This window comes from Apis laboriosa, unplaced genomic scaffold (genome assembly GCF_014066325.1).
Source record: "Apis laboriosa isolate Shangri-la unplaced genomic scaffold, ASM1406632v1 scaffold56_cov145, whole genome shotgun sequence".
Taxonomy (NCBI): Eukaryota; Metazoa; Arthropoda; class Insecta; order Hymenoptera; family Apidae; genus Apis; species Apis laboriosa.
This window is the reverse complement of record NW_025223765.1, coordinates 856,606-873,932: the sequence shown is the minus strand read 5'-3', so window position 1 is coordinate 873,932 and position 17,327 is coordinate 856,606. Positions and strand designations below refer to the sequence as shown.

Here is a 17,327-nt window from a genome sequence, read left to right as displayed (position 1 = left end):
TGGAGATAAAGAAATGATAATGTGACGGAGATAGAGCTGTCGCTCTATCACTGTTTTGCTTCATTTAATAAATTTCAACTGACATTTTGTATATTAAGTTTTATATTTATTTAAAATCAAAAAAACTTTAAAAACATTTCACGAATATATTAACATTTTTTTAAAATATTTTTAATTTATATATTTATATATTTTTTTGTTTTTAATTTATATTAATTTCTTCTTCTTTAATCTAATAATTTATTATTGTATCATGAAACTTAGAATTATGAAATTATTATATATTTTTATAATCATTAATATTTTTATAATTTAATAAATTTATTTTAACTTATTTTATTTCATTATAAATTATTATAATGAAAAATAGAATATATTTTCTTATATTTTTAATTAATAGGTTATTATAATAATATAAATAGACATAATAAAAAATTAATATATATTTAATTTGGGAATTATTAAATTTACAACAAAATTAGTAATATTTGTTTATTAGTAATGTTGCATTATTATTACTTTTATACATATTTGATATTGGCCATCAACAAATATGTTACAATTTTCATCTCCCCACATTCTCATGTTTATTCGTTTGCTTGAAAACTAACGATATTATTTTATAATAATACATAATAATCCATAGTCATTGCGTGACAAGTACCAGTAGTATTCGTTAGTACAATAATTGTATAATTTGTATTTGTAGCTTCCTTCACAGATAAATTATTATATAAAAAGTAATTAAACAATTGAATATAAATTTTATTCGATAAAATTGAATAAGATAGAATAATTGCGATTAAATCATCTAAATAATAGAAGACGAAATGCATTTATGATTGCGAAAAAAAAATGGTTTAATTAATTTATGGGACCGTGAGACATTCGAAGCACAATATGCGTACACCGTTGCCGTGGTTTCAAAAATTGAATATTTAAAAGAAGCTAGTTCTTTTGCTACAATGCGGAACAAGAGTTTCAGGGTAGAATTATTTCTTCTTTCTTCGTAAAAAAATAGTTTATTGCAAGTGCATCGAATTTAGCGCAAATCCCTAATTCCTCTGAACACAACCGTTCAAATTTTATGGATAAGTTCGTCGCCAAATGTTAATATTTTAAAAATGGTTAGTCGATTTTACAATATAATAACTATTTCAATTTTTGAAACAATAGGATTTATTTTTTTCTAATTTATATTGAAATATATTTTTCTTAAAAATTTTTAATAATTTTTTCGAAATATTTATAATATTCATTGATATCGATTTATATTATTTGATAGAACTGATTATTCCATTGCTTGTCCATATCCATATCTTAAATAATTATGCATATATAATTATACATATATTATTTTTTGTTAATTTTATAATGATTTAGAACAGATTAAGAATAATCGACATAACCATTTTTCGTTAGAAGTGTTCTTTATTTGCAAAATAAGCGACATTATTAAGTATTTTGTAACTTTATCGTAATCGGCTGCATATAGTGAATACTTATGTATATTGCTGTACTCATGCGACGATTAGATAGTTCATCCTTCCATATTTCGAAATTTTTTTCATGAAAACCGACCAAAATTCTAATACTTTAAATTCTGCATATGTTTCAATATTTCATTAATGAAATTAAATAACTTTCATTTTCTTTAAGAAGTAATATATCAAAATAACAATTACAAATAATAATTATCTTTGCTTTATATTATTAAATTTATAAATTTTTTATAAACTTGTATATATTTCGAATTATTTATATTACATAATAAATAATTTGTAATTTTTATAGATCGGTTTCCATTAGAATTTCGACGAAAGTTCTCACGCAGACAAGTTAAGCGAAATGGTTTACAATAAGGAATATTTTTTGGAAAACACATCTTCGGACTCACAGCCGTTATTGTCAGTTGTCATGGACGTTACTAAATACTCGGTACATACAATGCGTAACTGGCAAATCGAATCGCTGTACTCCTGGGATCCATTAACTAGAATATTGATTATGTATTTTTGATATGAATTGTTTCACCCGAAATTTTCAGATGATAATTTACTCATTTGATACGCGTATTGCAATAGATAATATGCCTCGAAAATTTATTAAAAGTTTCATTATAACGAATATTAAAAGTTGATTATTATTTGCATATTAAGAATTCAACAATGTCGAAGAATCTTGAAATTATCATCAGTCAAATCTTGAAATCTTGAATTAATCAACTGTCGATAAGTAGGAAAACATTGGATAATCATTATTAGAAATTATTCATATTGAAATTTTACAATTTAAATCTAAACGATTTATTAATCGTTATCATTATTTACGAATTTGAAAATTTTCAATTTTAATTTTGAATAATATTTGAAAGTATTCCTACATTCATCACATTATTTATTATATATTTATATATATATCTATTGGTCATTTATTTTTTTTTGAATATTTAATAATTAATATATTGTTATAAATTCTAATAAAGTGAAAGATTTCAATCGAAATACATATAATCGATACTCAGAATCGAAGCTCGTTGACACAAGATACGATTCGTGGATCCCTTGTGTACGACATTTCGATTTTGAAACATTTCATTGTCAAGATATGCTGTATTAAAAGTATATCGTAATATTGCTAAATGAATCTTGAAAATAATTTCGTTGCTACGATTATAAATATTGATAATTTGGTGGTATGGATTTTCCTAATCAAAAAGTATTTTAATTTTTTTTCAAGAAAGAATAACCGAATTCTCGATATAATAATAATTTTGACTGATACTTTTTCAACATATTTCTTATTCAATTTTTTTTAAATTTTTTATATCAAAAATGAAATCGAAATTCAATAATTATAATAAGAATTTAATCATTTGTTTCCATCAAATTAGAAACGATTGAAATCTTGACTCGAGGTAATGTCTACTTATATATCTATATTGGCTATTAGAAAATTACATTTGATCCACTTTACACTTGTAAATCTAAATTTCAATGCAATTTTTATTACATAACAGTATGTATTTGCAAAAGTACATGACATGTTTATAAAACATTCAATATATTATTGTAGAATATGACATCGACAAATATAAATATGCAATAGCAAATAATAAAATACAAGTGTAAAGGGTAGAAAATTTTTGATAACATAACAAAATGTTGCACGCTAATGTGAAAAGCATCGAAAATCAGTGCATATTGCCATCTATGCGTAAATGGTGAAGAAAACCGGTACTGCGAACAGTATAATAGTTGACATGAAAAGAGGCATCTTCGGGTGTGTTTCTAATTGATTTTGTTTCTAATATAGCAATCAACACAGTGGAACTACAGATTCACGCCTTTAAACTTTACTAACTAATCGGACTTATTCATCGTGTCATTAACTCGTACAAGATTGGATTAAGTGAAAGTGTGCTGACTTACTACATCAGACAACACTTCTATCTTAGAACAATGTTCTCCTTTCTTTTTTTTTTTCATAATAATATTAATTTAAAAATATTCAATTTTTTCCTCGATTTCAAATAAATATTTGGAATATATTTTCGAATGTTTCTTCGTTAAATGATGTTATTTAGATTTAAATTATGAAAATTTATATTGCTAATTTCTCTTCAAAATATCAATTAAATCTAAACGAGAAGATATAATTTGCAATGTAATATGGTATGATTGGCATTAAAAATTTACAGAATCACTTTTATAATAGATCATTTTAATTGAAAATATGTCAATAAAATTGGAAATTTGTCAATAAATAAATTCAAAAATGAATTGAAAGACAAAATGATCAGAGAATGAGATATTTTGTTCTAGTTGATAAATTAATTGGAATAGTTGGCGAATTGAATAGGTTGGCAAAGACTTCATGCAGAGTGACGAAATGATGTTATCGATGTTATTGTGTCGTAATTAGCGTAGTTTTAGTGAAGAGAGCCTGATTTTAGCAAAGTGAACATTATTCGTGAACGAAATCGTTGATAATCAACGTAAGTGAATAAAATGTGGACAATCTTCAAATTTCGAGCATAACCTCAATTTTTTTTTGTCTTAGTGATCCATCCGTTTCATGCACTAAATCGTTCGTGTAGAGATTCGTAAATACACACGATAATTATACGAATGTGACAGAAGCATAATAATAATCGGTTATTTTAAACTTCGAGCGACGAGAGAGAATATCTTACAATAGATAATGCATTTACTAGGCACCACGATGCATCGCAGCAACCTTTGTAGTTATATAAAAACTGCTATCTCAAACGGAAATTGTGGATAAGATGTTCAAATATTATTTTTAATTTAATTTTAATCTTATTTGTAATTCTAATTTCAGTTGACATTTAAATTTCACCAGAGCATTATCGCCACAGCATTATCGATGCACTTTAAAAATAAATATAATAAAAATAATGGTTTATAAAGTTAAAAGCTAAAAGAATAAAGAAATGAAATGATAATTTTTTTTATGTTCAAATTCCAATAGAAAAACTGATTACTTTAATATTTGTACAGTGGCAAAGATATTTAAATTATATAACGATATAATTTATTTATTTAATATCTGAAATAAGGCTGCTACGATGCAAGCTCGAAAGCACAGTGTACCCATGTGTGTATAACAAAAAGTCAACAAGTAAACGTGCAATAAATCAATCGATTGCAAATCGCCTTATAAATTGTATAAAAATCTCTATTTGACTAGCTTAATGCCTTAAGGATACGGTATTGGGAATTTGTATAATTCCTACAGTTTTTATGCCCAGTCGAAGAGACACTGTTGCATTTATTATTTTTGTTTAGCAATCTCGTACTCACTAGGAAAAACACCTGCCTTCTGTGCACTCAGTGATAAGTACGGTGAATTTCAGACTCTTTTTTCCGTTGTATTGAAAGATAACAAAAAGGTTATTATATATTTTTTTACAAGAAAAAAAGTTATTTTATAAATAATTGAAAATAAAATTTAATAAAATTTAAAGATATACATTAAAATAAATATAACAATAAAGGAAGATTACAGCAATTATCATCAATAGATAGAATAATTAAAGTAAAATTTAAATAGAGATTCATTGTTCATTCGTTCTTCAATATCTAATTGAAAAATAATTTCAGCATTTGTTGAATCGAGATGAATAATCGAATCGCTGCATATCGGTACAGAGAGACAAAAGCGAATCGAAAAATAAATAAATAAATAAATCAGAGACATATGGATAACAGAATATTGCTAATTATCCGTCGTGCAATATGTGTGACAGATGAGGCAAACGCGTGTGCTAAGCGGTACGCCCAATTGCAAATGAAATACATCAGATAGAAATTCATTCACTCGAGTATTCACCGAAGTACTTTAGTATTTCTCTCCATTCTTAAATTCACATGATATAAAATCCTAGATTAATATGGCCGGTAATTTGTTTCTCTTGTGTCCTCATATTTCTTTCTCTTTTTTCCTCCCCATTATGTTCTCTCCCTCCCTCCCGTAATCCTCCTATCAGTTTTCCCCCTTTTTTAATTATGTTCATATTACTTATATCGTACGAATGGTTTTACATTAATCCGCAATTAGTAAATAGATAACCGCAAGCTTAACATCTAAGTCAATTTATGAATTAATGGTGTGTGTGTTATGTATGACGCATGAAATACATGAAAAACGATTTGCTTCAATATTCAACAACCATTCTCTCTCTCTCTCTCATTCACACATGCATTCTTCTCCCTTTTTCCTGTTTTTCATTTCCTATTATTTCATTTGTGATTTCACGTATTGAAAAATTCGATTTATTTCCAGGAAACGTATTAAATCCATTTTTCACACCATAATATGAATTTTTTTTCCCTGTTTTTTTGCTGCTTCCATCCTCTCCTTATCTATTTAGGTTAGAAGCATGTAAGATACCGTTCGTCGAACGATACAATATCTTTTTATTTTCTACCTGCAAGCTTCTTAATGGAATGTTGTAATATAAATATGTAGGGAATATCGAATCGAGTTATCTAATCGCCTATTAAATCAGGCTTACGTCTGACTTTCCACTTTTTTGTTACGATTTTTCGCACTTGTTATTTATTTATTTTGCTATTGTCGAAACTGAGTAAATATTACAAGTAATTTTTTTGTCGATTTTTATAAAGCAAAGCAAAACAAAACAAAAAAAAAAAATGCAGCGATAATATGGGGAGAAAAAAAATTTTTTACGAATAAACTTTATCCTAAAATTTTGATCTACGTCGCGCGTATGTTATAACAAAAATTGTTCTTATATTTCTGAAATGACAAATTCTTACTTAATAAAAACAATGATTATATCAATTCTATTGACAAAAAGAATCTTTCTTTGTTTTCGAAATATTGATTGAAACAACAATCCTTATTATACCTTTTTTTCAATAATTCGTAAGTACATAGCTGTTTATGTAGGAACGAGTCATCATGTGCGATATAATGTACAAGTTATATCTAAAGCGAGAGTTATCGGGAATCGTTAGGGACAATTGCAATTTTTGATTCGAGCGAACATTTGAAGTTCGAATTCTCTCGCTTATATTTATCTAATCGCAAAAATCTTAGCGAATAACGTCTTGCCCCGCCTAATTACATATCGTCTCGTCTGCTGCTAAGATTTCGATTAAGTAATACTAGAATCATCAGAATAGTGAGTTTTCACCAGATTCTTTTTTTTTTTTGCTATATATATTACCATATCAAGCAACGATCAAATTATAAAAATTAAAAATCATTATCTTCTCTCCGCTTGAAATGCTTCTTTCGCGCCGAATATATATATATATATATATATAGTATATGTTTACTATATATATAGTATATGTTTCGTTTATCAAAATTGTGAAATATAATATTTTGAATAATCTTTCGTCTAATCGAAAAAATGCATAGAGTATTTGAAAGATTATATTTTGTGAATGCATGTTTCTTTTTTTTCAAAATAATATTTAAAATTTTTTACAATTTAATATAAATTTAATATAACGATTTAAAATTCTGGAGTTGATTTAAGTTTTACTACGTCAATTAAAAGCGAGCAGAGTTATGTTCAGTTCGTCGAGACTTACGTTCGGCAGGATTCGACTTTGGTTACGTCTATAACGAGCCTTCGATTAAAAATGGTTCGATACTAATCGCGTTTATAATGCGTTCGTCGTTCCACTAAGAAGCCGGGATTATTTTTGAGATATGTTTGTGTGTTGAGAAAAACGTGTACGATAATTATACTTATTTTTTTTTTTTTATCTTTTGGAATCACTTATCTTTATTTTATTCTATTATAGAAATGTTAGAGAGAAAGAGAGAGAAAGAAATATTTATCTTTTCTTATTGCAATCTCGCATTTTTTATTTCTCTCTCTATCTCTTTTCTTTCATATTTATTTTCACATTAGTAGCAGACAAGAAGCCGTACGCGTCAGAACGCGTCGCTCGTAAGTGAAATTTACTTATACATGTACGTGTGTGTGTGATGTTCTGTATATATGCGTATATTTGTATATATATATATATATATATATGTATATATACAATTATTTATATATACATATACATATATTTATTTATTTATTAATTTATTTATATATTTTATATTCGTATTTATTTATTTATTTATATATTAGTCTTTTGAAATGATTTCTCGTACGTGCAAAAAATAAATCTCTCGACGCGATTGTTGCGCCACGAGTGAATTTTTTTTCTTTTCTTCTTTTAACACGTTTCTTTTTTTTCTCTAATTTCCTTTCCCATTTTTTTCTCTCTCTTTTCTACTACATACGTATTTCGCAAAAAAGTTATAGAAACATCAAGAGACGCTTTTAGCGACTCGTATGTAGAATCGATTGGCTATAATCACAACGTCGTTGAGAAGATGTTGGATCAAGGATTCAAAGATTTGAGATTTAAAAGTGTCGGCATGAGAAACGATTCATGGTCGAGAACGTGAGAATTGTTTGCCATTCAAAAATTGAAGAGGACAAAAATGGATAACTGATGAATGTTGGAATCTTTCTCTTTCGTACTTTCTTTCCCCTTTGCAAAAATGTGCCTACTTGTTTATATTAGATATTTTTTTCTCTTTTCAAAGCACTAAACGAACTAGAAAAATTTTATCTTTATTGCGCGGAAAATGTAAAAATAGCGTTGCTGTAATACATCGATCGAAGAAGAGTCTCTTCTTCAGATTTTCATTTTTGCTCATTAAATCGGGAAGCTGTATTCCACGAAATTTTTAATACTTAATATTTCTTCTTCTAGTGGAACATTAGTTGCATTATTTTATATTCGATTAAGGCGGAATCAATATTAGGGTATTTTTGCATATAAGGCATATCCGGCTCTTTCTCGTTTGCAATAAAATATCGATTGCCTCAAGCGAACAAGAAAGACTTCGTTTCCGATTATGATCACTTCATTGTTTATATTATTGTTTATATTATTTCAGAAAAATATATATGTATATTGGAGAGGAGAAAAAAAATATAAAAAAGTGAATGCATTCTGAATCGCGAGAAATGTTCAGTATGTTTCATTATAAATTTCAAATAAAATTCGATTTAAAGATAATTATTAATTTATAATTTCGAAACAACAGTTCGGTGGAACAACAGTTCGGAAACGAGCGAATAATTTACGCATTGTAATTAATAATTGAATACTTAGCACTTACACTTTTGTAACAAAGTCGTATATAACGATGCAATTAATCAATATAAACGGAACCATTCCAACGAAGGAAGGAAACAAATTTATAATTCAAAAACCCAGAGAAATTGATTAAAAATTGATTGAAATTAAAAAATAAAACAGCGAAGAAACTTGTTGGTAAGTTGGCAATTGCAAGGAATCTAATTAATTGATTTATATATATATATATATATATATATATATATATTTATAAAAATAAAAAAATATATTGGCCAAAGTATTGGATTATGATTATAGATAAAATTTATATGATAAACATATATAACATTTTCAATTTCTTAAATTTGTGTGATTTTTTTATTTATTAAAAACTTAAAAAACTCAAAAAATATTTTTGTTTTCTGTGAGAAGTTGTATCTATAAGATATATTTATATTACTGAAAAATAATTAATTTGAATTCAATATTTTCATTTTTCTTTTAAATAATTAAAATTAATTTTAAGTTTGCTTCTATTATATTGTACTATGTAATAAATAGTTAAGTTTTTTATAACATGTCAATTATTATCATTTTATGATTATATCGAATAATGATTTGATAAAACTTAATCTTACTTTGCAATAAACAAATGGTATATGAAATACAGTATCTAATATATCAGAGCATTACCAAATATCGGAATAAAATAATTGCCAATACCATTAGAATAGCAATGTATATTTCATAAGAAAATAATTCGTTGTGTAGGAATAAAATGCGACAATACGACACTAATGGCTTGGTCAAGCTATTAGTGTTGCGTCATTATCTAATTTTTTCTAGAATGAAGAATTATTCTTCTTTCCTTATGCTACTACTGTCATTAGCAACCATTTTGTCTTGATATTTAACAACTTTGAATGCATATAAGACACAGATATTCATTAAAGTAAGAGTAAGTGACATACATTTATTGCTTTTTTAAACTCAGTAAATTTTTTTTTTATTTTCATCATCATTTGAAGTTATTTTATTTCATTTTCACGAAAATTTCTATTAATAGAAAAAATATTATATTTTAAATTGGAAAATAGATAAATTTATTTTACTAAAAAAATTTGAAAATAATATCAAGAAATACAATAATTATATTGCAAATATTCTATCTAGTGAACAAAAAAGAAGAGGACTATTCCATTTTAGCTGCTAACTTATCAGCAACATATATTAAAAGTTTCTTCGCATAATATAAAATAGTGTATAATCAATGTCTATTCAACTTCTCAGGTTTTTTCTTTAATGATAAAAACGAGATCGCTAATTAGCGATGTACAACAAGTATAATACGTACCGATAAACCATTCTTACATGATCCGACGTAAGTATACCGGTACAAACGTCACTATTGCACTTCACTTTCAGATAAAAAAACTGTACTATGATTCCCGCGACAAAACGATCATTACACACATCACTGTGCGATCACTGCAATGAAATAATCAGAACAATTTGCGTGGCAGCACAAACTTCTTTCCGCCTTTTTTCTCAGTTGAATTGCATTTTGTGCTTCCTCGATGAATTTCCTCAGATCTGGACTTGTTCTTTCTTTAAATGGATATTCTCGTTCTTAGGAACGTTTATCATTGGTTCTCTTTTAAAATTCTCTCTCGGTCGCTTTTGACGTTCGTTGATTCGCGACAAAAAAAAGTCAAGATATTTTTATTAGACTTTCTTGAAATGGTATCATTTCTAACCTCTGTGCCATCGCATTAAGTGTTTTCCTTATTGTTATTCGGATCGATAGCTTAATGCCTCATTGAAGTTTATCCTCAGTTGAAGCATCATTTCAAGATTCGTTGCTGGTTAGTTCCTCGGATCATTTCTTGATCGGATGAGGGATTCACCAGAATCTCTGGGCGCTGTCCCACAAGTTCTTCAAACTTGATCGAAACTCGAAACGGAAGTTCTGATAGTATCACGCTATGTTGTTGCCGCTCATCGTAGTTACGCATTTTTTTTCCGGCGTGTTTTGACTCTCCGAATTGCTGCGCACCGCTTTCGTCGGACTTCCCGGTGTAGGGGTCGTGTCACCCGGTAACGGATTGTTATTGTTCGTCGAGGTCGAACTTCTGCGACCATTTTCACGGGTCGGTGACTTCACGTCGAATACGGATGTATCCGACTCGATGTCCGAGTCGATCTGGAAATATGAATAACAATTAAATATCGAATAAAATAAATTAAATAAATTAATAAATAATTAAGGCGGAACGAAGCATAGAAGCATAATTTTTTTTTACTATTCATGAATTCTAATAGCGAATAAAAATTGTCTTCGATGGTGACATTTAAGTTGTTAAAATTTGAACAAATTTTCTAAGTGCTGCGAAGTATGTAATATTACTTTTATTGATTTTATAAATTTTCAATAATTTATTCATAATTTATAGTATAATATAATATTTGCTTTTGACAAAACATTTTTTGTAAAAATAATTTTGAATAATTTTTAAAATTTGGATTTAGAATAAATGAAAAAAATATTATTACTTTGTACTACTGTAAACGTTGTTTTCTATAAATTTAAAAATCCTCGCGATATCTTAAAATTTAATTTTATTTATTAAGAAATCTTTTGTATATTAAAGTTGAAAGATTAGAAATAATTTTTTTTCTGTACTATTAAAATAATCATTTTTTTTATTTATAATTTTTTTTTATTTTATATATATTTTATATATATATATACATATTTAATAAATAATAAAAAGCTTTAATGATGTTTTAATATACTTATTATTATGGAAAATTAGCTATAGCTACGTGTAATTAGCTATATAATTAGAAAATAAATAAAACTATTAATAACTTTTATAAATAAAAATTATTTATTGAATTTTTAATTTTTAAATCATTTCTTTTTTGTTAGTAAATTTGAGTTCAATTCTCAAATAATTTTTAAATTTGAAAATTTGTAAGATTTCGAAAGTTTCGAAATTTGAAATTCTTAAAACTTTAAGTTATTTTTTTTTTCTTTCTTTTTTCTCTTTCTTTTTTTTTTATATATATGAATAAAAATATTATTTGTTAAGAAATAAAATTTTAATAAATAGATTTCTGAAATTTTTTTAATTATATTATGATAAAAAAACTGCTTGCTACAATTGAAATTTTTTAAAAATAGAATAAATATTCCTATTTAAATGAAATTTTGTTTTATCTTCAAAGAAATAAATTTTTTTTTAATATAAAAATGTAATAAAAGTTTCAATTTTTTTTGAAACAAAAAAAATAATTGGAAAATTATTATTATTTTATTTATAATTGAAAATTTTAACAGTTTCATTTGATATTTGTATATAATTATTAAAATGAAATACATGAATAAATATAAAAAAATTCATTTAATGTTGGCTTTTTCGTTATTAATATCAAGCTAGCGTCTAATCATTTACCATAAACTGGGAGAATACTATAAATTGGTAACACTGGATAACATTGATGTAGATTTTAATTATATTAGCATTTTAAAATATATTTTTGTTTAATTAGTTATAAATTAACAAATAGATTTTAATTAAAATATAAATAATTAAATAATATATAAATAATTAAGTAAGATATAAATAGAGAAAAGCTTAAATCACAATCAGTTTATGTTCTAATAATAAGGATTAAATTAATTAATTTGAAAATAAATTAATTATTTAAATGAATAAATAAAAATAAAAACAAAATATATTAAGAATAAGAAAAAAATTTTAAATATTAATTGATTCTAGTGTATTGTTATTGCTAGTGTATTTATATTATAATACTATTAATTACGGCAATAATATTGGCAGAAAATTAATATATATTAAAAAAAAAGAATAATAATTTTTATATTTGTAATAAAATGATAAAAGCTTTAATGATGTCTAAATTATTTAAATTAAATAATAAATATAAATAACTTAATATTTTAATTTAATTTTATATTATACAAATAATAAAAGATTTCATGACTTTTACAGTAAATAATTCTCATCAAATAAAAAAAAATCCTAATAAACATGGATTGAAAAATAATTGTTTTTAAAGATATATAAGCAATTTTTTGTTTTCATTGTGCTATTGTGCGTATAAAGTGCATATGAAATGTATCAGAAATTGGAGGATATATAAAAAGTAATCAGAAAATTGAATAGAAGAATTAATATTTTCAAAATTTTAAACGAATTAAAATTTAAACGAATTATCTTATTTATTGCTTTGAAAATATTAATTTTAACCCATATTTACAAGATCTTTGTTTCATTTGGTGAATCTTATTAAAATATATTAAATATATTATGTTAATGTCTAGATTAAAACTGATGAACTTTTTTTTATTATCCTATATAACAAAACCTATCAAGATTTCTATCAGTATCCTCTCAATTTATAGTATCTACTTGCATTTGCTTTTCAGTGCATAACGCGAACAGTCATTAATATCTATGCGTGATACTAAGGACTATTAATGTGAAACATATGTAGTAATTTGTGATAATTTGTGATAATTTGTGGCAATTTGTCAAGATTGAGACAATTGTTAGAAGATAAACGATTTTCACCTTTGGTAACTGGTTTCCATGAAGAACGATAACGTTTCCAAATATAATAATTATATAATAATTATCGCGATAATGGTATGTAGGGGAAGGAGGAGGAAGATGATGCACTACCTTGTTGAAACAGACTACCTGTCTGGTAGCTGGATGCGGGCTGAGAAATAACCGTTCGCTAGTATCGCTTCCACAGCTGGAACTTTCGCTCATCTCCGTGGTAAATTTTCGTGATGCTCGTGGACTAGGTGGCGCTGCTCGGCTCTGCCCTCCCAAATTGATTCCTACATTTCTTGAGCAGACTTGTGCCTGAATGTGTTCGCAAACTCTTCGAAATCTTCGAATGTTTCCTAAAAAATCAATCGAATATAATCGATAATCATTTATTATTGAAGTTGGAACATATGATTAAAAAGAGTTAAAAAGTTGTGTCATTTTATTGTTATTTTAAAATCAATTTTTTTATTTGAAAAATTATTAATATATTTACAATTAAATGATTTATTTATTATTTAATTGTAATAATATGATTATTTTTTTAGTATATAACATTAAATGTTTATTATTACTCTTTTCTAAATATTTAAGCACTTCAAATTTGATTATTTTCTTAAAAATCGAGTTTCATATGAATATTTTTGATTTATTTTTAAGTCAAGAATATTCTTATTAATTACATCTTCTAAATTCTTAAATCATTACATCTTCTTCTTAAATCATTTCTTATTAAAATTATAATTTTTCTTTACTGATATAGTTATATTATTATAAATTGTATATTTAAATATGTTTAATATAATTGAATATTTTTTTAGCCAACTGTAATTTTTTTTCTTTTCTAATTATAAGTGTACAATGTAAATCAAGTTATATTCGATTGACAGATCATGAAAGAATAGAGAAAATAAATAACATTAGATTATACATTATACATTATACATGGTTCTGATATACAAGCAGAATATAAAATAATACTTGCCAAGGTAACATCGATCTAGTTGCGCTTGGACAATTGCCAAACTCGAAAAACTGCTACCTTACCAATCTATTATTTTTCGCGATTTGTATTCAAAAATACAATATATCCTTTTTGTTTTGTTTCGACATTTATAAATAAATATTGGACAAAATAAAAAGAACGAGAGAAAAGAGTAAAAGTTTTATATCTAAAAGCCATTTTTGAAGTTCTTTTTTTTTCTAATTTCAGTTATATAAGATGTTAACATATTTATGATATATATTTTAAGAATCAATTACAGAAAGCAAAATAAGTAAAAAAATTTGGTATAGAAAATGTCGAAATTTATTTATTAAATAATTTTTTAAATTTGCGTTAGATAAAGTGAGATAGAGTCATATTATTATCTTACTATCTTCCTTCATTTAATGCAAATTTAAATTTTTTATAATTGTTTAATAAAAAAAAAAAAATAAAAATCAAATAATTTTCTATAGATATAGAAATTAATAACTTGTTTGTAAGTGCAATTGCATATTTCTAAAATAAGACATTAATCACATCTTATGGAGTTATTCTATTTTTACTAATCAAATAAAGGATTAAATACTAAAAAAAATACTAAAAAATATTAAAATTATAAACTAATTTTAAAACAATAATAATATTATTATAATAATATAATATATAATATAATAATAATATTAAAGCATAATAAAACAACATTTTTCAATATATATAATTCATAAAAACATATCATTATATATATATTTTATATTGTTGTATTTTTATAAATACTTTTATAGTACTATGATTTTAAGTTAATATAAATTAAGTTGATATAAGTTAGAAATACAAAAAATTAAAAGATATAATTATATAAAATACTTTTTATTACGTATATTAAGTATTGGTATAGAATAATGATAATTCAAAGCATTATTATAATAAAATAAAATTTTACTTTCATATTCATATTATATAATAAAAATTCAAGTATAAATAACTTAAAATCCAATAATATGATCGTTTTTTTTCTGAACTATTGACAAATAATAAAAAATAAAAAAAAATAAAAAAATAAATATGAATTATTCCGATTTTCAAATACAGAGTTATTGTGACAATATTTAATGAATTGAAAATTCACTTACCGCTTAAAAGAGTAAAAGTAATGGCAAACAATGGTTCACTTGGCTGTTTTGATATGGCGCTGATGTCTACTTGAAAACGGACTTGTCTTTGAAACATGGCCGGCGCTGTACTACCCCTCTTGTATTCCACTTTGAAGGACATGGGTGAGCTTACACTGTGAGATAACTCTGCTATCTGTTGATCAAAACTTGCTTGCTTTTTATATGAACCTGAGAAATTTAAAACACTATTGATCAAAAATTTGATACTTTTTCATTTTTTTTTTCTTTTCATGTTGTTATTGACACATTATAAACTGCACATTATAAAAATATAGTAGGAAAAATATAATATAAATATAATAATATAATTAAAATATATATATCTAAAAAAACTTTAATAAAAATTTATTAACGTGACGTTTTATAAAATTTAAATTAATAATCTATAAAAATATAATACTATATTTTAAAATTATAAATTATTTCAAATATTTTTTTTTATTCTAATATATTATTCAAATATTATTTTTTTATTATAAATAATGTGATAAAAATAATTTTAATTTGTGTAATATATAATTTTAATATAATATAATATACATTTTAATATAATAATATATAATTTTTTAATAATTTTTTTAATTTATTCAAATAAAATAACAAATATATTAATATAAAAGATTGTGGTGAGATTATCTGTTATTACATATTTTGAATTAATTTTCATTTTGACCACAGTAAATTATTAAATTCCAAGTTCATTTCATAAATTTGCTTGAAATTTAATCACATTTGTTGTCAGAATTGTTCTCACTTCAAACAATTTGTCAGAAAGATATTATGGTAAATTTATTATTATAATAATTATAAATACAATTATATTGTAGTTATTGACAAATATATTGTTGTTTGTAACTATATACGTGAGATATTGCAAGAATTTATGTATATTTTTATGTATGTATATTTATGTATATTATTATTATATGTATTATTTCTATGTATATTTTGAGAAATTATTTGAATTGAATATATTGAATTTGAATAAAATATAAAAAATAAAACAAAAATTATTTTGTTTAAAAATTAATAAAATAATAAAAAAATAACAAAATAATAAAGAAAAATCATTTAAAATTATTCAAATAATAAAATCATTCAAAATAATCATAATTTAAACATAATTGTTGCAAATAATATTCAACTAATTATTATATTATTTTATTATATTATATTATTTTATTATATTATATTATTATAATTAATATATTATTATAATGATTATTTTTTAAATATTTGAAATTTTATATGACAATAAATAAGAATTTAATAATAATTTTATTAGTTTGATAGATTTTTTTCTTTTTTGAAAGAATTTAATTTTAAGTTAACTTTTTTTAAATAATTGGATTTTATAGAATTTTTTAATCATTCCAAACTTTTGATCGATAATGTATAATGTAAATAAGGAATATTAAGTAAAAAAAAGCTTACCGATAAAAAAGCATGTATCAAGTCGGCTTTGACGCTTGCTAACACTTTTCCTTTTACGAGAATGGTAAATGTTTCATCTTTCTCCGTGGTCATTAGACTACCAAACCATGATTTCTTTGTAAGTTCTGGAGAAGAATCCGGAGTGAGATGTACCTATACAAATAAAAGAAATATATTTTATTCGTGACGATATTTCTAAAATATGTACAGTCCTATCCATAAGTCACTTTTTAATTTTAAACATAAAATTATAAACTATTAATAAATTATTAATAAACTTTGGTTAACATTAATTTTTGAATTTATTAATATCGCAATTATAAAAATAAAAATAATATATAAAAAATAAAATTTGTAAACTATATTTAAATTAAAACTATATTTCATTTTCATCAGAGATCAAAAGAATTATTATGTTTAAAATTCATCTATTATTTAATATAAGAGTTGTATATTTTTTTAAGAAAAAATGATATGAATAAAACATGTATTGAATATA

The 17,327-nt window shown here is 24.1% G+C and overlaps 1 protein-coding gene across 4 annotated transcripts in view; it reads right to left on the bottom strand.

Moving 5' to 3' along the window:
• Positions 1-9,864: 9,864 nt before the first annotated feature.
• The window catches only part of LOC122717655 (serine/threonine-protein kinase BRSK2), a 47,086-nt gene continuing 39,623 nt past the window's right edge, over positions 9,865-17,327 (bottom strand). The window contains exons 11-15 of one of the 4 annotated variants that reach the window (XM_043941909.1): positions 16,829-16,981; positions 15,353-15,527; positions 13,361-13,590; positions 13,250-13,258; positions 9,865-10,851 (exon numbers count right to left, since the gene is read on the bottom strand). In XM_043941909.1, coding sequence (XP_043797844.1) covers positions 10,627-10,851; positions 13,250-13,258; positions 13,361-13,590; positions 15,353-15,527; positions 16,829-16,981 — 792 coding nt within the window. In that variant the 3' untranslated portion in view covers positions 9,865-10,626. Of the gene's footprint in view, positions 10,852-13,249; positions 13,591-15,352; positions 15,528-16,828; positions 16,982-17,327 lie in introns of all 4 variants that reach the window. The other 3 variants (XM_043941908.1, XM_043941910.1, XM_043941912.1) reach the window with 3 other exon arrangements.